The 25,098-nt window shown below is 38.6% G+C and overlaps 2 protein-coding genes across 3 annotated transcripts in view; one reads left to right on the top strand and one right to left on the bottom strand.

The window, feature by feature from the left end:
• CACNA2D4 (calcium voltage-gated channel auxiliary subunit alpha2delta 4) overlaps positions 1–4,364 on the top strand; it is a 158,816-nt gene extending 154,452 nt beyond the window's left edge. Inside the window, exon 38 of the mRNA XM_073020347.1 lies at positions 3,596–4,364. Within this exon, the coding sequence (XP_072876448.1) occupies positions 3,596–3,607 (12 nt within the window). The 3' untranslated portion in view covers positions 3,608–4,364. The remainder of the gene's footprint in view (positions 1–3,595) is intronic.
• The window catches only part of ADIPOR2 (adiponectin receptor 2), a 98,888-nt gene that overhangs the window by 17,993 nt on the left and 55,797 nt on the right, over positions 1–25,098 (bottom strand). Inside the window, exon 2 of one of the 2 annotated variants that reach the window (XM_007967159.3) lies at positions 15,764–16,020. In XM_007967159.3, coding sequence (XP_007965350.1) covers positions 15,764–15,934 — 171 coding nt within the window. In that variant the 5' untranslated portion in view covers positions 15,935–16,020. Of the gene's footprint in view, positions 1–12,875; positions 12,981–15,763; positions 16,021–25,098 lie in introns of those variants that run through there. The other variant, XM_073020350.1, reaches the window with a different exon arrangement.

The raw sequence follows: 25,098 nt of genomic DNA, 5'->3' as shown, positions 1-25,098 counted from the left end.
ACTTCTTCTTCTGATTTCTTTAGCACTTAAGTCTGTGCCTCTCATTTGACAGTAATATCTGATTACAGCTTTTATTGATTTATACTGTTTTATTTAATGTTTAATAGAATTTTGCATTTTTAATGTATCATTTCCTAAACTAGATTTTAAGTGTCTATCTTCTTCCCCATGGCTTCTGGAACATACTTACATGATGGCTAAATTAATAAATGCTCTAGAAGACTTTCAACAATAGATTAATGAGGGCTGTGCCTAATTAAACATGAAATTAAAATGATAAAATTCCATTAAAATTATATAAAACCTGAAAACGGGCAACAGCTTGAAACCATTATAGCAGACCGATTTTAAAATATAAAATTATATGTTATATAAAATAGCTCAAATATTTACGCATATTCAACGTGTATTTGATTCTTCACAAAGAAACAGAAACAGTCTTTATTCTCATGCAAATTGTTGTCAGCAGTTTCAAAACTACAAATATGCACATAAAACACAATATGGTTAATGTATACTACCATTAAGTAAAACCTGATGAAATTGCACTCTGAATCAATATGATTCAGTAAGTAATCAATGCGCTTACTCACAATCAGTAATTTTGATTATCAGGCTAAATGCAACTGATTACATACAGGACTACTGATAGCAGCCAAGACAGGAGGATGGCTTGAGCCCAGGAGCTCGAGACCAGCCTGGGCAACATGGTAAAACCCCATCTCCACAAAAAATATAAAAATTAGCCAGGAGTGGTGGTGTGTGGCTGTTTACAGTCCCAGCTACTCAAGAAGCTCAGGGGGAAGACTCCTTGAGCCCCAGGAGGTCAAGGTTGCAATAAGCTGTGATCGGGCCACTGCACTCCAGCCTGGGCAACAGAGCTACACCCTGTCTCAAAAAAAAAAAAAAAAAAAAAAAAAAAAAGAAGACTTTAGTAAAAATAAATATTTCCATCCATCCCAATATGTGAGCAAGATTCAGAATCTTTATAAAAGAATTATTTCCAGCCAGGCACAGTGGTTTACATCTGTAATCCTAGCACTTTGGGAGGCCAAGGCGGGTGCACCACCTGAGGTCAGCATGTTGAGACCTGCCTAGCCAACATGGTGAAATCCCATCTGTACTAAAAATACAAGAATTAGCCAGGTGAGGTGGCGCGCACCTGTAATCCCAGCTACTCAGGAGGCTTGAGACAGGATAATAGCTTGAACCCAGGAGGTGGGGGTTGCAGTGAGCCGAGATCGTGCCACTGCACTCCAGCCTGGGCAACAAGAGAAACAAACAAAACAAAAATATTTCCTTCAGAAGGGCAAAGTATTAATAACTCTGTTGATTTACCAAGTATTATGACCAATTCTCACCCTTGTATAATGGAATATTCACAAATGTATTCTCAAAGGATAAATTAAAATACCAGACCATAATTAACTATTTATTGTGTTCAAGTATTATGGAGTTGCTAACGAGGTATCCACATGGTGTAGGTGGTGGTAAATGCAGTTCCCTGGGTTAGAGAGAGGATAAAGTAGGAATACAGTGGCAGAGTTATACACTGGCTAAAACACAGGATAAAAAATACTTTCCCTAGAGTATACCGTATGTCACATACTGATGGCTTGGAAAGACTATGCTAGCCACTATATTTAAAACAGTCTCTGTCTTCCAATATTAAGTCCAAATGACTATTTTATTATGAGTGAAATTACTATTTCTAACTTCCATCCAACAGCCACCAAACCACAGTACCCAAAGATATCTCTGAACAATAAATTGTATCTATATTCAATGACCACATACATGCTATGTTCTGCTTCTGTTGTCATACTCCTTACCACATACCCTCAACAAAATTATGACAAGATACACGACATTGTGAAAGATTAAACAAAACCAAAGCTGCCAAGAATAAAGGCATAAAACTTAATTCTCCAGGTTTTTCTATGAATAACTATTATATTTAAATTTGTAGAGGTCAATGCTTTGAAATGAGCACACAGATATTTTGAAATATCTCTTCCCTCCCGCCATCTGTTTTCAGTAAAGTCCATCTGTGAGAACTTTGCTGACTGTATTTCAAAACATAGTAACACTTGACTTTGATGATCTGTCCAAACTGCAATCTAAAATGAGAATTTTCCAGAGTACACTTTACCTTTGGAAAGACAGAACCATAGTGATAAAGAAAAAAGGTCTTTAAGATCAGCCTAATATGAAAATAATTCACAAACCTATTGGGTATTTATTGGTTTTGGCCCAACTCAATTCAACAGAATAATTCAGTTTAATGAATATTTATTAGATGATTAAAAATAAGATGAATAAAACATAGTCTCTATCTTCCATGGACTTACAATCTAATAAAGTGCTAAATTAGCCACATAAATAACTACCATAGGAAAAAAAGGTATAGCTAGTTCAAAGATAGAAATGATAAGGCTCAGGAAAAGCTGCATGAAGAATAAAAATTTTGCAAAGATGAGATAAAGGAAAATAACCAAGTGGGAAAAGCAAAAGTACCATGTTGAGAAAAAGAGACTACGTCAACTAAAGCTTCAGGTGCAACAAATGATGTATTTAAATGTTAGTGGAAGTGCACAAAGTGCCACAAAGACTCCCAATCATGATACTATCTACCATCCACAATTAGACGAAAAAGGTCACGAAACGGTACAGTACCCAGGGCTGGAAACAGTAAACCTTTGATTAAAATTTGTCTGCCTTTATAAATGTCATTTAGAACTGAGACCTTCTGCATTCACATAGCTTAATTATGAGGACTAAGATCTATGGCCCCTATATCAACATAACTTTATTATTTGTTCTAGGAAATTAATGCCCAGGAAGGTAAGAATGCAAAACGGTAAATAACTTCATCATTAGCTTTAGGAATTTCTCGAAAACTCATTCAACTGAACAACAGACTGCACAATTCGATCCTTAGAATAATAAATTGCTCAACTGGGCAAACATGCTCACTTATCAAATAACTATTTGTTTATCAAGACTTAGTCCAAGAATTCTACCACAAACTTAGCACAGGGCCAAGTAAAATCTCCTTAAACTACTTGAACCCAGACCCCAAAACCCTGTAAATATCCATATCCAATACTTTCTTTCTGAAATACTTCTAGGACTTTTTAAGGCAGTGTTCACCCTTACTGGAGTATATAATAAACCTGGCTTAGTTTGATCAACAGGTGATTTTTGTGGTCTTTTTCCAAGTTGACAGGTTGAAGCCAGCCTTAACTTTAGAAACTGGAAATGTGTACCAAGGGCATTAGCAAGCTGATATTACTAACAAATGAAAACAAAGAAGTTTGTGGAAACAAAGCTATCCACAAAAATAAAAATAAAAAAAGATAGCCGAAGAATAAGTATTGATGGATATATACCCAGTATTCTCCAAAAGAATAACTGCGATATGCAGTCTACATGAATATTCATTCTGGCCTGCCTAGAAATATATGTACTCTGACTTCCATCAAAGCTTGACGGAAAAGATCTTTAAAATCACTCAGTTTCTTAAAAATTCTCAAATAGCAATTCTATCTTTTTTTTTTTTTTTTGAGACGAAGTCTCGCTCTTGTTCCCCCAGGCTGGAGTGTGATGGCGTGATCTCGGCGCTCTCGGCTCACTGCAACCTCTGCCTCCAGGGTTCCAGCGATTCTCCTGCTTCAGCCTCCCGAGAAGTTGGGATTACAGGGGTGAGCCACCACGCCCAGCCTCTAATCTTAACTGAATTTCTTAAGCAGACTTCTCCATGAAAATAAAATGAAGTGACTGACAAGAGTCTATTTACAAGTTAGTTTTCTTATAATAAACTATTATATAGTGGCATTCTTGAGTTTGGTTAAAGTAAACCAGTTTAACAGAATATGAAGGTTGAAGGAATAAAAGTTCCTTATCTCCCAAATTATAAAGAAGAATCTGGAGCAGAGGAAAAGTAGGACAACCATAAAGGCTGATCTCTTTATTCAACCTAATATCTTGAAAGCTCAGAAAGGGAGCAGGAGGCAGAGGGGAGCCATAAATATAAAGATTAGGACAACCTGGTTTGAAACGCCTCCATATTTTTGTCCAAAAGCTTACAGAATGCCTCCTAACTATACATTTTAGCAAATATAGTTAAGAGTCCAGGCTTTAGGGTCAGAGGCCTAGAGGCAATGGTCTAATCATTTCAACCAGTATGCATTACACAAAATTTGAAACTGATATAAATTTCAAAAAGAAATTTGAATGATGGTATAACACTGGACCAGGAGGCTAAAGACTTAGATTTCAGGCCCTAGCTGTCTTGTCTTACTACCACATCCTCCACCCCACTGTACCTTGACCTTTCATTCCAGCTATGCTGGACATTTCAGGTTCAGACATCAGTATGTGCCAGTGTGTACTCAATAAACATGAGCTATTATTATTACTATTCCCTACAGGCACCATGTTATATCTTGCTTCTGAATCTTCACATCTGCTGTTCCCTTTGTCTAGAATGTCCTTTAGTCCTTTCTTAGCTAAATCCATTTGCAGCTGGAGTTACTACCATAGTAATCTGTGCATAAAATCACACAGCACTCACCACAAATGTACTGATTTACCTGTCTCTCCAACTAAACTACATGCTGCTTAAGGGCAAAAACTGTGTCTTCTCAAGTCCAAAGTGCCAACACATGGTAAAGAAACTAAAAACATTTGAAGAAGGATTAAAAGCATCCGTGTGTCTACTAAACTAAATGACTTTTGGGATCCCTGCCACTTTGACAGTCTAGGAACCAAGTTTGAGTACGTGAAAGAAAATTGGTATTATTTAAGAGAAATTAGGATTAGGAAGTTAGAATAGAAGGAAAAGCTGGTGGGGGAGTGGACAGTTAACCTTAGTTTAACATTAGTTCAATTTGAATGGTTAAAAGTCCAATAAAGAAGAAAACACTTCTTATTTGAAGGGTCTAGGGGAAAAAAAAGAAGACAGCACTACGATGATACATTTAGAAATCACCTTTATGAAAAGGCTGTTGAAGTCAAGGGTGGCTGAGATATGTAGATAACTTCAAGATGTGTTTATCAGGATTTACTACAGTTATAGTAGTCAAGTACTATTATAAAGGAAGGACAGAGTAACAATTATTATTTATTATACACTACATGCCAGACACTGCACTAAGTGATTTTTACAAATTAATCAAACCTTCATAACAAGTTTCTGAAATAAGTATATTTCTATTCCCATTTTATTAAGTGGAAATCTAGATCAAGCATGGTAAATGAAGAAATAGAAGCCACGAGAAGGTACACAGCTCTAAGTAGTACCTTAATTCCCAACCTAACACCACTATCTTTCTTGGCTAATTACTTCAAATATTATGCAAGTGTATACACACACTAAATGTTTTCTGTAGACTGAATAAATGTCTCATTCATAAAGTAGGTATAACTACTTTAAAACACATGTAGGTGCTGCGTGAATTACAAAATACAAATTCACCTAAGATGAACTGAATTCATAGCCAATTTCTATCATGTATTTTTTTCAAACTAACATTTAAAATGTGAGTATCATGTAGTGAGGTCTGTTAAATATTTCTGATGTTTGAAGGGAGAATGGGATCATCTTCCTAACCCAGTAATTCCACTCACAGGTATGTAGCTAATGGAAGTGTATACATTTGTTCACTAAAAAACAAGTACTGGAATGTTCATAGCAACACTATTTATAATAGCCCCAAGTTAGATACAACCCAGATTGCCTTCATATAAATAAAATAAAAATTGGTACAGTAATATAAAGAAATACCACAGACCAATACAAATGAACAATCTACAGCTATACCCAGAAAATACAGATGAATTTCACAAACATGATACTGAGCAAAAGAAGCCAGATACAAGAGTATATATGGAATCATTACAATGAGATAAAGTACAAAAGAAGCAAAATTAATCTATGCCATTAGAAGTCAGGGTAATGGTTCCCTCTGGGGGAGTGGGAATTGGCAGTTAGTATGAGGAGGTAATAAGGAACCTCCAGGAGTGCTGGTTATTCAGAAGTGTCTAGGTTATAAAAGTTTATCAAACTATCCACTTATGACATATCTACGTGTATATGTGTGTAATACTTTAATAAGGTTTTTGTCGTTTTTCTTTGAAGGATCCTCCTACGCAGAAGTTTGAAAAATAATGATATAGAAGAGATCAGGGATACAAATTCAGGTCACTCTGAGTACAAAACCCTGCTTTTTTCCTTTTACCAAACTGTTTCCTACAAAATTATTTACTAGTCCACAGAAATGGCTTCACTAAATAAAACCAGGCATGATAAAAGTTATCAAAGAAGGCATTAAAAGGGCTGCTTAAGCAAAGATACTTAACTGGATTGATTTGTGAAAAAAGTAAACTATGACCCTCACTCATTTTTTATCCCATTACAAAAAAGTATTAATATAGCGTCGGGGACCATAGAAATTTTGAGGATAAGAAAATCTTAGATGTTTATCACCCAGTTAAACATCTCCATTTTAATGTAAGGAAAATGAAACCCAAAGAAATCAAGAAAATTAGCCAAAGTCACACATCTGGCTGGCAATACAGCCAGGACTAAAATTCAGGTTAAATCATTCATTTCTTTACTTAAATACTGCACAAATACAATATTCTTGGAATATACATGTGTGTAATTTTCTGTTTTGAGCCAGGGTCTTACTCCGTTGCCAAGGTTGGAATGCAGTGGAACAATCATGGCTCACTGCAGCCTCAAATTCCTGGGCTCAAGTGATTCTCCCATCTCAGCCTCCCAAGTAGCTGGGGACTACAGGTACATGCCACCAGGGCCAGGTAATTTTTGTATTCTTTGTAGAGATAAGGTTTCGCCATGTTGTCCAGTCTGATCTCCAACTCCTGGGCTCAAGCAATCTGCCTGCCTCAGCCTCTCAAAGTTGTTAGGATTACAGGCGTGAGCCACCAGGTCCAGCCATTCCTGGACTATTTTGGATGCAGAGGATAAACATGTTCAAGTGAGTGGAGACGGATAACCACCAATCTATTTTTTATAAGATAAATACAAATCTAATAAAAACAAAAAGAAATAAAGGGAGATTAACTTTGTCCTTTGGATGTAACAGAGGAAGTCTTTTCTTTTTGACCCAAATATACACCTCCAATGATATGCTACATCTAACATTTATTAAGTGCTTTCTCTGTACCAGGCAGTGCTACCGCTGCTTCACATGCACTAAGTTATTCTCATTACAACCCTGTGAGACAAGAGGCATACTATTACACACTGCACTTACAAAAGAGGAAACACTCAGCTCCTCGAGGCCCAGCTTTACCCTGATATAATTCCTGCTGGTCTGGAACTTACACATATGTATTATGAAAAGAAAATTGTGATTATTGGCTCTCAATCTTTAAGTGTGTCTCACAATCACATAGGGGAGCTTGTGACAAATACAGATTCCTACTGCAGAGATTTCAATTTTAAAGTATTTAGTTTCTAATACTCTTTCTAAAAATCCATTCTGCTTCATAAGGAATCGGAGAGACCAACCTCTCCATCACCTCAAATAAGGAAGAGATTCCTATGCACAGGTAAGCGTAATCTAACTGTACATACAGGTACTTTATTTAATGTTACTTGAGAGCCAGTTCCACAACTACAATGGATCACTATTACCTATCATAGGGTCTCTTTTTCCACAAGTCTGATCATCTATGGAAATAATGTACTTTAAAATGTATTAAAGGCAAATAACCATTGAAATTGCCATATCGCATTTTTTACAATACACCAATGAAAAGAAAATCCTGCCCCTCTGAAGAGAAAAAGTATATCATCCCCCTGGACAAGAGTCCCAGTGTACAATACTCATGCATTCACATGAAACCTCAGTTTCCTCATCTGTAAAACAGATTCTAATAATATCTATTCCATAAGGCTACTTTAGGAAAGAATAATATATTCAAAAGAGCTCAAAAATTGTTTCATCCATTGTAAAAGATCAATAAAAGTGAACTATCATTATTCTCCTGATAAGAATGCATTTATTCTCTCGAAGATTAAAGAAGGAGAATAGTTAAGCTTCCCTAAGCATCTAAACAGTATACCTCCCCATGTGCTCCTTTTGTACATCTCTTTAAAGAAACTACTTGAAACCACTTAGACACAGAACTTTAAATTTGTTGCTGATAAATTCATTCAACAACTATTTGTTATATGCCACTCAAAGATCAGGTTAGACTCTTGAGGATACCAGGGGAAAACAAAAAGGCAAGATTCTTACCACCATGGAACTGAAGAGTCTACAAGCAAAAACAATTATTAAATAACTAAAAATTTTTATAAAATATGTGTATATATATATGTTTATAAACATAAATATATAAGTCACACAAATATATGTCATGATACGCACTATAACGGAAAATAAAAGGTGATTAAAGATAACAATGGGAAACCTGATATAGAATGAAGTGGGGGTAGAGAACTTAACCTGAATACTGAAGGATGAGCAGCAGTTAGGCAGAGGTGTGGGTGTAAGAACACTCCAGGCAGAGGAAAGAGCCATGTTTGAAGGCTCTGAAGCTGCGAAGAGCCCAGCCTGTTTAAGAAACTGAAATAAGGCCAATACGATTGCAGCTCAATGAACATGGAGAAGAATGTCCTGAAATGAAGTTGGACAGATAGGGTAGCAGTGAGATCACGCAGGATCCTACAGGTTATAGAAAGGATTTGGGATTTTACCAAAAGTGCAGTGGGAAACAAATGAATTTCTTAAATGGGAATGGCATAATAAACTTTGCATTTTTAAGAGCTCTCTCTAGGAACTGTGTGAAGAATATATTGGACAGTACAAGAAACAAAACAGAAGTCCTGACAGGAGGTGTATTCCAGATGGAAGATGGTGGTGGCTTAAAGTAATGGCAGAACAGACAATGAGAAGACCATTTGAAGTTAAATTGACACAACTTGAGTTTTATAGTAAGTTTGAATTTAGCTTCTATTTCCAAATTCCTCAAAGAGGTTAATATTCAAAATCCTGAGCAAAGCTAACCTAGGCAGGTCTCTTGATAAAAGCTCAAGAGTTAACTGACTATGATGAAATACCATTTCACGCCCACTAGGACAGTTATATTCAAAATATGGTAACAATAGTTAGTGTGGGTGTGGAGAAAGTGGAACCCCCACACATTGTTAGTGGGAATATAAACTGGTGCAGCTGCTATGAAAAACACTCAAAATATTAAACACAGAGTTAACATATAATCCAGAAAAATCCCTCCTGAGTATATACCCAACAGAAATGAAAACAAATCCATACAAAAGCTTTTACATGAATGATACAGCAACATTATTTGCAACAGTCGAAAAGTGTAAACAACCCAAGTGTCCATCAATCATTATTGGATAGATAAACTATATAGTACAGTAGCTTCCCCATCCACAGGAAATATGTTCTAAGACCCCCAGTGGATGCCTGAAATCATGGATAGTGCTGGACCCTATATATGCTGTGTTTTTTCCTATACATACATACCTATAAAAAGTTTAATTTATAAATGAGGTATAGTAAGAGATTAACAATAACCAGTAATAAAATAGAACAATTTTAACAATATACTGTAAAAAAAAAAAAAGTTATATGAATATGCTCTCTCACTCAAAATATCTTAGCGTACTGTACTCAGGCTTCTTGTGACCTGTGACCTTATAACAAGATGGCTACTAAGTAAGTAAGTAGCCAGCCATCTGCAGCATGGATATGCTGGACAAAGGGATGATTCATTTCCTGGGTAAGACAGGACAGGGCAAGGAAGGTGTGAGACTTCATCACACCACTCAGATCAGCACAAAGTTTAAAACTTATAAATTATTTCTGAATTTTTCATTTAATATTTTCAGATCTCGGTTGACCCAGGGGTAACTGAAGCCACAGAATGTGAAACCACAAATAAGAAAGGACCTCTGCATATCCATACAATGGAATATTATTCAGCCATAAAAAGGAATGAAGTATTGGTACATAGTACAATATTGATGAAACTTAAAAACATTATGCTAAGTAAAAGAAGCTAGATACAAAACACCACGTCTTACAATTCCATTTATTAAAAAGTCCAGAATAGACAAAGCCATAGAAACAGAAAGTAGACCAGAGGTTGCCTAGGGTTGGGGGTAGAGATGGGAAGTGATGGCAAATGGGTTAAGGGTTTTCTTTAGGGGATGATGAAAATGTCCTAAAGTTAGATTGAAGTGATGGTTGTACAACCCTGTGACTAATAAAACCACTGAATTGTACACTTTAAATGGGTTAATTTTATGGTATATAAAATTTATCTCAAAAAAAATTTTTAAGAGTCAACTGTGAGTAAATGTGATATTTTCCTTTAACAAACAGTAAATAAATCTAACTTCATTTTCCTAATAATCCTCAGAGAATGTGTTGATATTTCTTTGCAAAGCATGTTGCTAAGAAGTTTTTAATACATTAACTATTTTAAATAAAATACTTATTTAAAATAAATAAATATAAAAAAATAGGGACTGGTTTGGTTGTTTTTCTGGTTTTTTTATTATTTTTTTTTTTTATTTTTTTTCCCTTAACTATCTCCTACCAGAAGGAGGTGTTTTGTTTTGTTTTGTTTTCCCTGAGACGGAGTTTTACCCTGTTGCCCAGGCTGGAGTGCAGTAGTGCGATCTTGGTTCACTGCAACCTCCACCTCCCAGGTTCAAGCGATTCTCCTACCTCAGCCTCCCGAGTAGCTGGGATTACAGGTGCCCGTCATCACACCCAGCTAATTTTTGTATTTTTAGTAGAGACAGGGTTTCACCATGATGGACACGCTGGTCTCAAACTCCTGACCTCGTGATCTGCCTGCCTCGGCCTCCCAAATTGCTGGCATTACAGGTGTGAGCCACTGCGCCTGGCCAGGAAGGAGGTTTTTAAACAGTAGTGAGCATCTTAGTTGTGAAACAAAAAAAATATACCCAGGATCCAAAGATTCTGATTCAGCAGGCCTGGAATAAAATCCTGGCATTTGTACTTTTCTATAAAGGGCAATATGTGATCAGGTGGGCACTCCTAATAGGTTTATTGATTTAAAGAAACTTGGCAGTAAATAAAGACTTGTACAAAAAGATACCAGTCTGTAATGCACATAATTACCTTAAATCTTACTTTATAAATTCAGAATTACACTTAATAAAAAATGAGACACCCCTGGTGCTTTTCCTATTTTGCTTTTATCCTTATGCACGATTGGCATGTGAATGCCAATCTCCACAACTTAAGACAGCGTAAGGGCTCCCATCATGTTTTAAATGAAGCCTAAGAAATTTAGTTAAGATCTGCATCTTCTAAAAAAGGGGAAAAAACAAAGAAAATGATGCAAAATTGTTAGGAATGTGAACGACTGTACTATGATATATTCGTTTTATTTGCTTTCAAAATAATCAGAAAACCCATTACAAAGTTAGGACGCATCTGAGATGCAAAATTACCCTGGCCTAACAGAAAATGAGGCCTGCAACAACCTCTGTCAAAAACAAGACCAACCACTGAATCTAACCTCCAGGTTCAATATAAACACTCGGGGACTGAGTTTGGAATTCAGAAACATTAAGTCAATCTGGTGCCAATTCTCATAAAGGCAGCTTTGTTCAGCAGAAAGCGCAGTCAGAAGACTTAGCACATGCTCTCATTTTGTCACATTACCTTGGGCAAATTACTAACCTTTCTAAATCCTATTTTCGTCCACTTTCAAAAAGAAATCATATCTGCTCTTTCTGTTTCAGAGCATAGTTTTGAGAAGCAAATGAGATAATGTCTATGAAAGTGATACAATTAAGGTATTACTAGAATTATTGAGAAGGCTGCAGTCTACAGTTCAGATGTTTCAACTTCAAAACTGAAAATTAAGAAATGAGTCCTTTCTCCAAACACAAACAAAAAATCAGTATATAGAACTCCTCAAATCACTAAGATACTAATATTTTGCCTTTTATTTCAGTCTCAAAACTGCAGTTCTCTGTAACTCTATCCCCTTTCTTTTCTAGCTCCCATGTGCACTATACATTAACAGTGAAACCGGCAGCAAGGGACAGTACTGCATATAGATTCTCTTTTTCAGCAAGGAACTTCAACTCCAAAGAGAGACAACACACACAAGACAAATTTTCATTAGGAATAAAAACACAATTTCCTCCCTGGTAAACTGAGGATGGATGACTCTGGAGGGCCTTTTCAGCTCTAACATTCCACAACCTATGGATCCTTTCATTCCTTGGCTCCTCATATAAAAATCTATTAAAACAAATGAAAGAAAAAATGGTTCTTTTGTTGATACTGCTAACTTCTGCATTAGCTCAAGATTAAACGAAAATCAAATAGAGGCTTTCAGGGCAATAAATGAGTTCATTCATAAGGATGGGAAAAATCCCATCCACCTAATTACTTATTAGTGAAATTGAAACACAAATATTATCTACAGAAGATAACACTCCCATCAGTGAAGACAGTAAACAAAAATATATAGTATTACAACACACAGAAAAATCAATTAATGTAAATCTGACACAAAAGTGATTGGGTGGGCAAGTTCTGGACTCTAAAAATATATTTTGCTTTCCTTGCCTAACGCAGCCATGGCGCATGGTCCCGAGAAGCATCGGAAGTGGGTAGCAGCTCCAAAGCATTAGATGCTGGACAAACTGACCGATGTGTTTGCTCCTCGTCCATCCACCAGTCCCCATAAGTTGAGAGAGTTACTCCCATCACCTTCCTAAGGAACAGACTTAAGTATGCCCTGACAGGAGATGAAGTAAAGAAGATTACATGCAGAGGTTCAATAAGATCGATGGCAAGGTCTGAACTGATAGAACCTACCCTGCTGGATTCATGGATGTCATCAGCATTGACAAGACGGGAGAGAATTTCCGTCTGATCTATGACACCAAGGGTCGCTTTGCTGTACATCCTATTATACCTGAGGAGGCCAAATACAAAGTGAGAAAAATCTTTGTGGGCACAAAAGGAATCCCTCATCTGGTGACTCATGATGCTCGGCACCATCTGCTACCCTGATTCCCTCATCAAGGTGAATGATACCATTGCGATTGATTTGGAGACTGGCAAGATTACCGATTTCATCAAGTCTGACACTGGTAACCTGTCTATGGTGACTGTAGGTGCTAACCTGGGAAGAATTGGTGTGATAACCAACAGAGAAAGGCACCCTGGATCTTTTGATGTGGTTCACATGAAAGATGCCAATGGCTTTGCCACTAAACTTTCCAACATTTTTGTTATTGGCAAGGGCAACAAACCACGGATTTCTCTTCCCTGAGGAAAGGATATCCGCCTAACCACTGCCGAAAAGAGAGACAAAAGACTGGCGACCAAACAGAGCAGTGGGTGAAATGGTCCCTGGGTGACATGTTAGATCTTTGTACGTAATTAAAAATAATGTGGAATGATAAACAGAATTTTATTGACATTATAAATCTCAAATTGGCTAGCCTGAAATTCTTTCAAGCTTGAAAATTCCTTAGATGCTGTAAGAACAGTATCAGTTTTAAAAATAGTTAAGAAACAGTGGTACATAAAAATCTTATAGTGATACAGTTACTGCCTCCTCAATCTCTTCTAAGATATCTAATAAGAATCTCGAATCTCACATTTCCAAAACACCGCTCTTGATTTCCCTACTTTAAACCCGCTCCTCCCTCTTGCTTTACCATTTCAGTTCAGCTCAGAGAATCAGCCTTGATTCCTCTATTTTCCTCACTCTACAGATAATCCATCAGAAGGTCTTGTTGATTCAGCCCACAAAATATACCCAGAATCTAACCATTTCCCTCCATTTCTGCTGCTCCCACCACGCTGTTTCAAGTGACATCATCTCTCATCTATATTCTAACACCTGGGTCCCTCTTCTATTCTGTCTTCAAATAATCCATTCCACAACCACAGTGATATTTTTAAAAACACAAACATCTCCATGCTTAAACACCCCAAACGCTGCCCACCTGCCAGGCAATTTTATTAAAATACAATTTAAATTCCTTCAATAAACCTGTATAACCTATTCTCTGACTGGTCCACTGACCTCATCTCATTTCACTCGTCCCTCTAGTTCCTCATGCTCTAACTATACTGGCTTTCTTTTGCTCCTTTAAAAAAAAAAAGAAAAAAGAAAAAACAAAACAAAAAAAAGAAGGCCGGGCACAGTGGCTCACACCTGTAATCCCAGCACTTTGGGGGGCCAAGGTGGGCGGATCACTTGAGGTCAGGAGTTCAAGAGCAGCCTGGCCAACATGGTGAAACCCCGTCTCTACTTAAAATACAAAAATCAGTCGGACGTGGTTGCGCAGGCCTGTAGTCCCAGCTACTCGGAAGGCTGAGACAGGGGAATCACTTGAACGTGGGAGGCGGAGGTTGCAGTGAGCCGAGATGGTGTCACTGCACTCCAGCCTGGGCGACAGAGTGAGACTCCATCTCAAAATAATAATAAATTAAAATAAAATAAAAGAGAAGATGAAAGAAGATACCAGCAGGCGCAGGTGATGGTAGGAGGCAGAGGGGAAGGCAAGGAAGATAAGCACATTCCCACCTTCGGACCTCGGCACTAGCTCGTTGCCTCTACCTCGCAACACTCTTCCCCAAGCTGCTGTTCTACGTAGAGGCTTTCAAAATGGTAACCACAACCCACAGTAAGAAATGTATTTCATATCTTATTCATATTTATATACATAACTAAAACTAAAATAACTAAAATAACAATTTAAATGTGTATTACTATATACACACTTCAATGCTTTTATTCTATTTTGATCTTTAATTTTTTAACACTTTATAATACAATTAATTTCAAAACCCACTAATAGGTACAATCCGCCGTTTGAGAAACACTATATTAGTAATAAAACATTAAACACATGCTATATAATTTGGAAATTCCAAACCACATAGCAAAACGTCTGTCACAATGACTTTCTGATACTTCTGCTCTACAGGTATAGTTGCCTAAAGGTTGCTCTTTTCTCTAGGAAATGAAAGAGTAAAATCTGCTTCAGCTTTCAGAAATTCTACTGACTCCCAAGGTGTACACTGGAGGTAAACAATTACTGGAAAAGTAGCTCCAACACGCAATTCGAATTTCTCCAAAAATAACGGATAACATCATAACTAAAGAGTATGGTTAAATTCAAAAGATTATATGGTACCCATAGAACACGCCCTCTCCCTTCAACAAGATAAAGCAGGTTAAGTATGCTTTTAAGAGTCAGCAGAGACCGGGCGCAGTGGTTCATGCCTGTAATCCCAGCACTTTGGGATTCGAGGTGGGAGGATACCTGAGGTAAGGAATTCGAGACCAGCCTGGCCAAGATGGCGAAACCCCATCTCTACTAAAGCCACAAAAATTAGCCTGGCATGGTGGCATGTACCCAGTTACTCAGGAGGCTGAGGCAGGAGAATCACATGAACCCAGGAGGCGGAGATTGCAGTAAGCCGAGATCGCGCCACTGCACTCCAGCCTGGGTGACTGAGCGAGACTCCGTCTCAATAATAATAATAATAATAATAATAATAATAATAATAATAATAAGACTTCAAGTTATCCAGAAGAAAAAAACACAAATGTGCAAGTTTCCTTCTTACCACGCCATCCTCCCTTCAGCCATGGACCCACACATTTTTTTTTCCCCATATCCTCCCTCTGCCACACCCTCCACATTTTTTCCTTTGTTTACCATTCTTCCAATTTGACTTACTTTTTTATGATGGGAAGAGAGAATGGATGCCTCTAAAATGGGCTCCAAATCTCCTTGGTGGCTGTCATTATCACCTCTCCTTGTACCATCCAGGTGGTGCCCTTTTCTGAGCCTTACATCTGGCTCTGGAGTCCTGCTGCACCCCAATCGGTTTTCTGTTGGCTCGTTCATGGGATACCCAAGCCTTTCTTACAAACAGGTCTGTCTTTCTGTCCCTTCTTCTTGGGAGAATGGACCTTCAGGATAGTGAGTTGATCCTAAGAAGATGAAAGTTTTGAAAAAATGCATTAAAGGAGTGCTGGGGGAAAAATACCAGTTATTATATATCCAAACGATAGAATATTCAGCAATCAGTAACAATAAAAGAATAATGTATTCAAAAGCTATATTTGTTGATGGAACGATAACCAAAAATCTTTTTTTAAATGAAAAACACGGGATACAAGGCAACATGAATATGTTCCCACTTACATGTTATAAAAATATATAAGTATATGTAAGTGTATACGTACTAGAATAATTAATGAAAAATATTTAAAACCATACTCTTGGTACAGAAGAACACAGGGAAGAACCTCAGGTCTGAAGTGAGAAGAATATTTACTTTGCTCTGTCTACATTTTTTTTTTAACCATGTATCATATTACTTGTTTAAAAACTAGTATACAATTAGAATTCTAAATACTCATTGTATATATTAGAAAGAATATATGTAGGTTTATATATTATAACTGGGCTTTACATAACTAATCTCATTTAAACATCACAATGACCCTACAGGGTATTTTTATTTCTAGTTCACAGGTAAAGGAAAACAAAACTCACCACACTTTATAAAAAATAAATAGGACAAAGTCTTCAAATTTATAAGCACATATTATCGATAATATTTTGTATTCAAAAGGCTTAATGTCTTACATTTCAACTTTTTTGAGTCATTCTGAACTCTAACTAGACTACCCTAGAAGGAAGAAACTCAGGACCAAAACATACACGTTTTACATCCATCTGGGTTACCAGAAAGTGCTATGCATACAAATGTTTAATGAATATGTGATAATATTTCAATGGTCTTAAGTGCTAAGAATATTTTCAGAAATCATTAATTTCTCTCTAAACTGGACTGCAGCAAGTAAGTCTTAGGAGTTCAAGCTTTTCAAGTCCTTGGCACTCTACCTGTTAACTCACAGACGTAAGCTTATTTTAGACAATTAGTTGAATATCCAATTAAGGATTATTACAGTCAATCCAACCAGAAATACCAAAACAGGAAGAGACCAGGGTATATGCTAGCTATTAAATTCCATATGGTTCAAAGTTCTTAGTGGGAAAGGAGAAGTAGAGTAAAGTAGGAGAACCTAGACACCATAAAAAGAAGGTAATAGGTGGATTAGTGTTCATATATATGGATACACAGACTAAGAATTAGTCAAAGAAATAGAATTAGAGTAAAAATTAGTCAACTGTTGGTTTCACAAATCATGTGAGTTTGCTACAGGATTTCTCGAAGGGCTTTCAAAGTATGTAGGGCAAGAAGAAACAAAAATCTAAAGAATACCAAACCTGGGCATGTACCTGGCCAAGCACATTATACTACTGAGATTATAAATTATGTTATTAATGCCCATTTCTGAAAGAGGAAACAGAACTAATAATGCCTTCTATTTAATTATATTATTTAAAGCTCATAAAGCTATTCACACACACCATTTCATTTTGTTTCAGGGGAGAGGCAGCCAACATTTACTGAGAATCAACAGAGGCAGTAAACATTTACTGAGAATAAACAAAGGTAAATTCTGTACCAGATAATTTACATGTGGTATTTCATAGCATCTTTAAATACAGCCCTCTGAGGTATTATTATCCACCATTTTGAGGATTAGAGATTGGATAACTTATTCAAGGTCATTAGGATTCAAAGAGAAGCAGCTGTGTTATACCCAGTTTCTGAACCTCACGAAGTTCATGTGCTTTCCACTGTGCAACAAAATTAAGACTGGGGTGAGTAAAAGATAAGAAAATGAACCCTAAAGGTAGTTGGTCTACATCACAAGAAAACTACAGAGTCAGGATCTTGATGCTCAAGCTGTAGCAAGTAGAATAAAGCTTTGTAAAGTATTTTTGAAATATTACCACACTAGGTCAGGCGCAGTGGCTCATGCCTGTAATCCCGGCACTTAGGGAGGCCAAGGTGAGAGGATCACTTGAGTCCGGGAGGCGGAGGTTGCAGTGAGCCAAAAAAAAAAAAAAAGCAGGGGGGCCAGGAGTGGTGGCTCACGCCTGTAATCCCAGCGCTTTGGGAGGCCAAGACAGGTGGATCACAAGGTCAGAAGATCTAGACCATCCTGGCCAACATGGTGAAACCCTCTACTAAAAATACAAAAAATCAGTCTCTACTAAAAATATAAGAAATTAGCTGGGTGTGGTGGCACGAGCCTGTAATCCCAGCTACTCCGGAGGTTGAGGCAGAACTGCTCGAACCCGGGAGGCAGAGGTTGCAGTGAGCCGAGATCACGCCACTGTACTCCAGTCTGGCAACTCCGTCTCAAAAAGAAAAAAGAAAAGAAAAATATCACCACACCAAACTTCTCATCAGCAGGAGCTATATATGAAGGAGTGTTGCTCATTTATGACTATAAATGCATGCTCGGGCAGGCACAGTGGCTCACACCTGTGATCCCAGCACTTTGGGTAGCTGTGGCAGGAGGATCACTTGAGCCCAGCAGTTCAAAACCAGCTTGGGCAACAAAGTGAGACCCACCTCCACCAAAAAAAAATTTTTTTTTAATTAGCGGGGTGTGGTGGCACGTGGCTGGTAGCTGTAGTCCTAGCTACGCAAGAGGCTGAAGTGGGAGGATCACTTGAGCCCAGGAGTTCAAGGTTGCACTGAGCTTTAATGGTATTACTACACTCCAGCCTGAGTAACAAAGCAAAGACCCTGTCTCGTAATAAAAAAGAAAAAGAAAAACTGAAATGCTCTATTAGTTAGAATTGTTTTGTAATCCTCATCTCAGAAAAAGAAATCAAATGACAAGAAATAAGATTTCCCCAATAATTTTTAAGGGTCTTCCTTAAAATAAAAAGAAGAAAATCAACTCTACAGTAAAGTCCTGAGATCAATAAACATTCCTATCAATAATGTTTTCTAAATTCACAAGTATGATAAAATGAGAATGAAGAAAATAAAGTGCCGCAAAATCCACAAAGAAATCAAATATTTGCCACTCTACAGAAAGCAGGAAGGCCTATGATACTGACTTTCAACAATAGAACTGTTGAAGTAAAAGTATGTCAACCTTCAGGTTCCCAAAAATTTAACAAAACAGAATACCCCAATACTAGAACACACTAGAGAACTGAAATTTACTATATGTTTTTACTTTATTTGCATTCTACCTACTGAAATAAAAAGAATTACTACTCGGGAGGCTGAGGCAGAAGAATGGCGTGAACCCGGGAGGCGGAGCTTGCAGTGAGCCGAGATCCGGTCACTGCACTCCAGCCCGGGCAACAGAGCAAGACTCCGTCTCAAAAAAAAAAAAAAAAAAAAGAATTACTACTCTTGCAATGCCTTGAGGAGGAAAAAAAAAAAAAAAAAAGCAAACAAGCCTAAGAGTCTAAAGTCAGAAGATGGTATTACCAGCATTATTTAACTCTTGGAAGTCTTAGATAATTAAATGAGGGGAAAAAATGAGTATAAAAATTGGAAGGAAAAAAAAAGGTAAACTATAACTATTTGCAGATTATATGACTCTTTTATCTATAAAGCCCAGGAGAAATCAACTAAAGAAAAATTTATAAATAAGAAAAATCATCAATGTGATCGGGCATAAAATTGACATATGGATTTCAACAGCCTTGATCCTAAAACCCCACAATATTTGGTCATTATGAAAGAAGAATATATCACAATAGAAAAAGGATAAAACACTTCAAAACAAATCTTAAAATGTTACTGAGGATCTACCAAAAAAAAAAATTCTAGAAATAATAAGTTCAGCAAGAATTCAACATCAACACTCAAACATCAATCACTTTTCTTTTTTTTCTAGAGACACAGGGTCTCACTCTGTTGCCCAGGCTGGAGCGCAATGGTGCAATCATATCTCACTGTAACTTTGAACTCCTGGGCTCAAGGAATCCTCCTGCCCTCCACCTCCCAAGTACCTAGGATTACAGGTGCATGCCACTATACCTGGCCTTTTTTTTTTTTTTTTTTTTTTTTCAATTTTTTGTAGTGACAGAGTCTCGCTATGTTGCCCAGGCTGGTCTTGAACTCCTGAACTCAAGTGATCCTCTCACGTTGGCCTCCCAAAGTGCTGGGATTAAAGGTATGAGCCACTGTGCCCAGCCATCATTTACTTTCCTATGTATTAACAATAAACATGTAGAAACTGAAATTTTAAACAATACCATTTACGACTGCTCCATAGAAAATTAAATACTTTAAGTATACACTTAGCAAAATATGTATAGGCTCTGTATGCTAAAAATTCCAAAATGCTGTTGGAAGAAATCAGAAATCTAAACAAATACAAGAGACTGAGGCAAGAGCATCACTTCAAGACCAGAAGTTTGAGACCAGCCTGGGCAACAAGACCATGTCACTAAAAAAAAAATTTTTAAGTTAGCTGAGTTTGGTGGCATGCACCTGTGTAGTCTAGGTACTCAAGAGAATGTGGTGAGAGAATGCTTGAGTCCAGGAGTTCGAGGCTGCAGTGAACTAATAGCATGAGACCCCACTTCTCAAAAAACAACAACAACAAAAACCCTAAACAAATAGCAATATATTATACTATGTTCTCAGCAATATACTGACTCAGTAAAGATGTCAATTCTCTCCAAATTGTTCTGCAGGTTAATACAATTCCTATCAAGATCCCACCAAGGATTTTTGTAGATAAAAACTCATAAAACTTACATGAAGGCAAAGCTCCAAAATAGCTAAAACAATCAAAAAAGAAGACCTCACTGAAGCCCAACTACATAGCTAGTCAAGACTGTGTTGGTATGGGCAAAAGAATACACAAATAGAGTAACAGAACAGAACAGAGAACCCAGAAATGACCCACACAAGTATGCCTGTTATTTTACTGTGGTGCTATGATATTTATTGGTCTTCTTCCATGGTTCCTGGCTTTAACTCCCATAGCCTTTATTCCAGTCTTTCATTATAATGTTGGAAGTGTTAGGCCTCAGAGGCAGGCCTCTGACTTTCTCCTGCCCTCCTTCCACGCTTAATGTTCCCCTGCCTTTATGACTGTGGATCTTAAAACTCTCTCATGTAGGGTCCCATCCTATGCCCTTGGGGTAGGGAAGTTGAGGTCATGAAGCTTCCATAAAAATCCAAGACGACAGGGTTCAGTGAACTTCAAGACTGCTGAACACACAGAGGTTCCTGGTGGGTGGAGCATCCAGGGAGGACACAAAAGTTCCACGCCCCTTCCCCCATACGTAGCCCTGCACGTCCCTTCATCTGTAACCTTTGCAATATTCTTTTTTTTTTTTTTTTTTTTTTTGAGACGGGCCTTGCTCTGTCTCCCAGGCTGGAGTGCAGTGGCACGATCTGGGCTCACTGCAAGCTCCGCCTCCCGGGTTCACGCCATTCTCCTGCCTCAGCCTTCCGAGTAGCTGGGACTACAGGCGCCCGCCACCACGCCCAGCTAATCTTTGTATTTTTAGTAGAGACGGGATTTCACCCTGTTGGCCAGGATGGTCTCGATCTCCTGACCTCATGATCCGCCCGCCTCAGCCTCCCAAAGTGCTGGGATTACAGGTGTGAGCCACCGCGCCCAGCCTGCAATATTCTTTATAATAAACCAGTAAACGTAAATAAGTGTTTCCCTGAGTTCTGTGTGCCAGTCCAGCAAATTAATGAAGCCAAAGAGGGGGTCATGGGCACCCCAACTTGAAGTTGGTTGGTCAGAAGTTCTGGATGCCCCGACTTATGACTGGTGGGTGTCTTGGGGCAGCAGTCTTGGGTACGGAGCCCTCAACCTGTGGGATCTGACATCAATGACCTGGAGATAGTGTCGAACTGAATTAGAGGACACTCAAGCTGGTGTCTGCTGCTTGGTGTGTGGGGAAAACAACCCCATGCATGTGATCATAGAAGTCTTCTTCTGTGTTGATTATTGCTGTGGTATGACAGTAGAGAAAAAACACAATTTGAGGAGAGTTTTTCCCTAAACACATTTACAAATATCCAAAGCAATTCAATAATGGAAGGATAACATTTTTCAATAAATGGTGCTGAAATAATTAAACATCCATAGGCAAAAAACTTCAAAAAAAAACAACCTTCAACCTACAAATTTAGGTCACACTTCATACAAAAATTAACTCAAAATGGATTATAGACTTAAATGTAAAACTCAGGCCAGGCGCAGTGGCTCACACCTGTAATCCCAGCACTTTGGGAGGCCGAGGAGGGCGGATCACAAGGTCAGGAGATCGAGACCATCCTGGCTAACACGGTGAAACCCCATCTCTACTAAAAATACAAAAAATTAGCTGGGCGCGGTGGCGGGCACCTGTGGTCCCAGCTACTCGGGAGGCTGAGGCAGGAGAATGGCGTGAACCCAGGAGGCGGAGCTTGCAGTGAGCGGAGATCAGGCCACTGTACTCCAGCCTGGGAGCCTGGGCGACAGAGAGAGACTCCATCTCAAAAAAAAAAAAAAAAAAAAAGTAAAACGCAAAACCATACTTTTATTTTTTAAAGTTTTAACTTTTATTAAAAACACAGGGGAAAATCTAGAGCTAGGCAGAGTTCTGAGACTTAAAATGAAAAGCACAATCTCTAGCAGGAAAAACTGATAAACTGGGTATCATCAAAATGAACTTTTCCGTGAAAGATCCTGTTAAAGACCAGGCGCGGTGGCTCACAGCTGTAATCCCAACACTTTGGGAGGCCGAGGTCGGTGGATCATGAGGTCAAGAGATCGAGACCATCCTGGCCAACACGGTGAAACCCCGTCTCTCCTAAAAATACAAAAATTAGCTGGGTGCAGTGGCACATGCCTGTAATCCTGGTACTGGGGAGGCTGAGGCAGAAAAATCGCTTGAACCCGAGAGGCAGAGATTGCAGTGAGCCAAGATCACGCCACTGCACTCAACCTGGCGACAGAGCGAGACTCCATCTCAAAAAAAAAAAAAAAAAAAAAGAATGATCCTGTTAAACTATATAAAGAACTCTCCAAACTAAACAGCACAAAAAAAAAATCCAACCATAAAATGGAAAATAACATGAGCAAACATTTCACCAAAGAGGATAGATATACCAATGGCAAATCATCATATGGAAAGATGTTCAACATAGGTTGGGCATGGTGGCTCACATGTGTAATCCAAGCGCTGTGGGAGGACAGCTTGAGGCCAGGAGTTCGAGACCAGCATGGGCAACACAGCAAGACCCCATCTCTTAAAAAAGAAAAACTAAAACAATTAGCCAGGTGGGGGACTGTGGCACACGTCTACAGTCCTAGTTCCTCAGGAGGCTGAGGTGGGAGGATTACTTGAGCCCAGGAGTTCTGAGGCTGCAGGGAGCTCTGATCATGCCACTGCACTCCAGCCTTGGCAACAGACAAAATGCAAACTAAAAACACAATGCAATGTTACTACAAACCTAATGAGAATGACTAAAATTTAAGAATGGTAACAACAAGGAGAGTGACTTCTGGCATGAACGACAGTGTAAAGGGTTCCACTGGCTTGTTCCCAAGAGAAACTTGGAAAAACTATTTTTAAAAACCATCAAAAACCTCCGGAAATGGTCCAAAAGGCAAATAGCAAATGAAGAAACATCTATTCAAGAACATATAGAAAATTCAGTAAGAAAGGGAACAGTCTGTGGTATCTGAACCTCTTTTTTCCTTCCCACTCTCCGCCAGCTCAGAAAAGAAGACTCCACTCTACTGAGGCAGGCAAGAACACAGGACTCCCTCTGCACCCAGCACCCAGACAACGGGATTTCTTCTCCAGAGATACAAGATATCAGCACCTCCCATCCTTCCCCAGCTACCTACTGCTGAAGGCTAAGTCCCCATGAACACAGTTTAGAAGTGGAGGCACCCTTCTGCCAAACCCCCACTTGTGGAATGAAGGCTCTACCTAGGGCCGGGCACACTGAAAATAATGAAACCCCAATCCTTCTGGACCCTGCTGTTGAAGTGGTGGTTCCATACCAGGAGGACCCCAGGCTACTGCCTACCTCCCACTGAGCACTCATCTTCTAGAGTGGCATGTCACTCAGAGAGAAACTTGTCATTGTTCCCACTCCCACACCTCTAAAGTCCAAGCTCAGACTGTTTACCTGAGGTGAGAAGCAGATTAAAAAGCAAAACAAAAACGAAAACAAAAAAACAGCACCTAATCTTTTCCCAAAGACCCTGACTTCATGTGCAACACAGCATGAAGTCAAGGCCTAAAGGTGCTCTAAAGAACAGCAGAGGTTAAAAGGCAATTGGGAAGATAGTCAAGATACATGCAATTAGACAATCAAGATACAGGCTAGGTCAGTTTGCAGAAGTGAACCAGGGAATATGGTATCTAGTACAATCAGACCAAAAATTAAACACTGACCTCAGAAACCATTCCTTCAAATGAGTCAGAATTTGGATTATTCTATAGACCATTTTACCCCAGGGCATTGGTTGAAAAAAGTCAAGCGACTGACTGGAGCAATCAGCCAGCAATTAGTGGAGTTTAACAACGGGGTGTGTTCCAGGAAAGAAAAGAAAAGAGCCCTTCCAAAAGCACTATCAACTCATCCTAACTGAGGGCATATCCATCATTACGCCTTCAGAGGACAGTAGCAGAGGCTGAACACTAAGGAGGGAAACCAACTGCACTAAATGAATCCAGTCAGTCCCTAAACAAATACCGAGCAAATAACAGTAACAAGCCCTGGAGGAAAAGGAACCAGAGCCCAGAACTGTTACAATGTACAATGTAACATGTTCAGTTTCCAACAAAAAATTATGAGGCATGTAAATAGAAAAGTATAGTCCACACACTAAGGCAGGGGAAAGCAGGCAATAAAAAATGATGAGAAACAAGATGTCAAATTTAACAGAAAATACTTTAACCATTATAAATGTGTTCAGGGAACTACAGGAAACCATGATTAAAGAACTGAAGGCAGTGGCTCACACCTGTCATCCCAGCACTTTGGGAGGCTGAGGTGGGTGGATCACCAGGTCAGGAGATCGAGACCATCCTGGCTAACATGGTGAAACACCGTCTCTACTAAAAATACAAAAACTAGCCAGGCATGGTGGTGGAAGCCTGTAGTCCCAGATACTCGGGAGGCTGAGGCAGGAGAATGGCGTGAA

Source organism: Chlorocebus sabaeus, chromosome 11 (genome assembly GCF_047675955.1).
Source record: "Chlorocebus sabaeus isolate Y175 chromosome 11, mChlSab1.0.hap1, whole genome shotgun sequence".
Lineage (NCBI taxonomy): Eukaryota > Metazoa > Chordata > Mammalia > Primates > Cercopithecidae > Chlorocebus > Chlorocebus sabaeus.
This window is presented reverse-complemented; position numbering and strand designations above follow the sequence as displayed.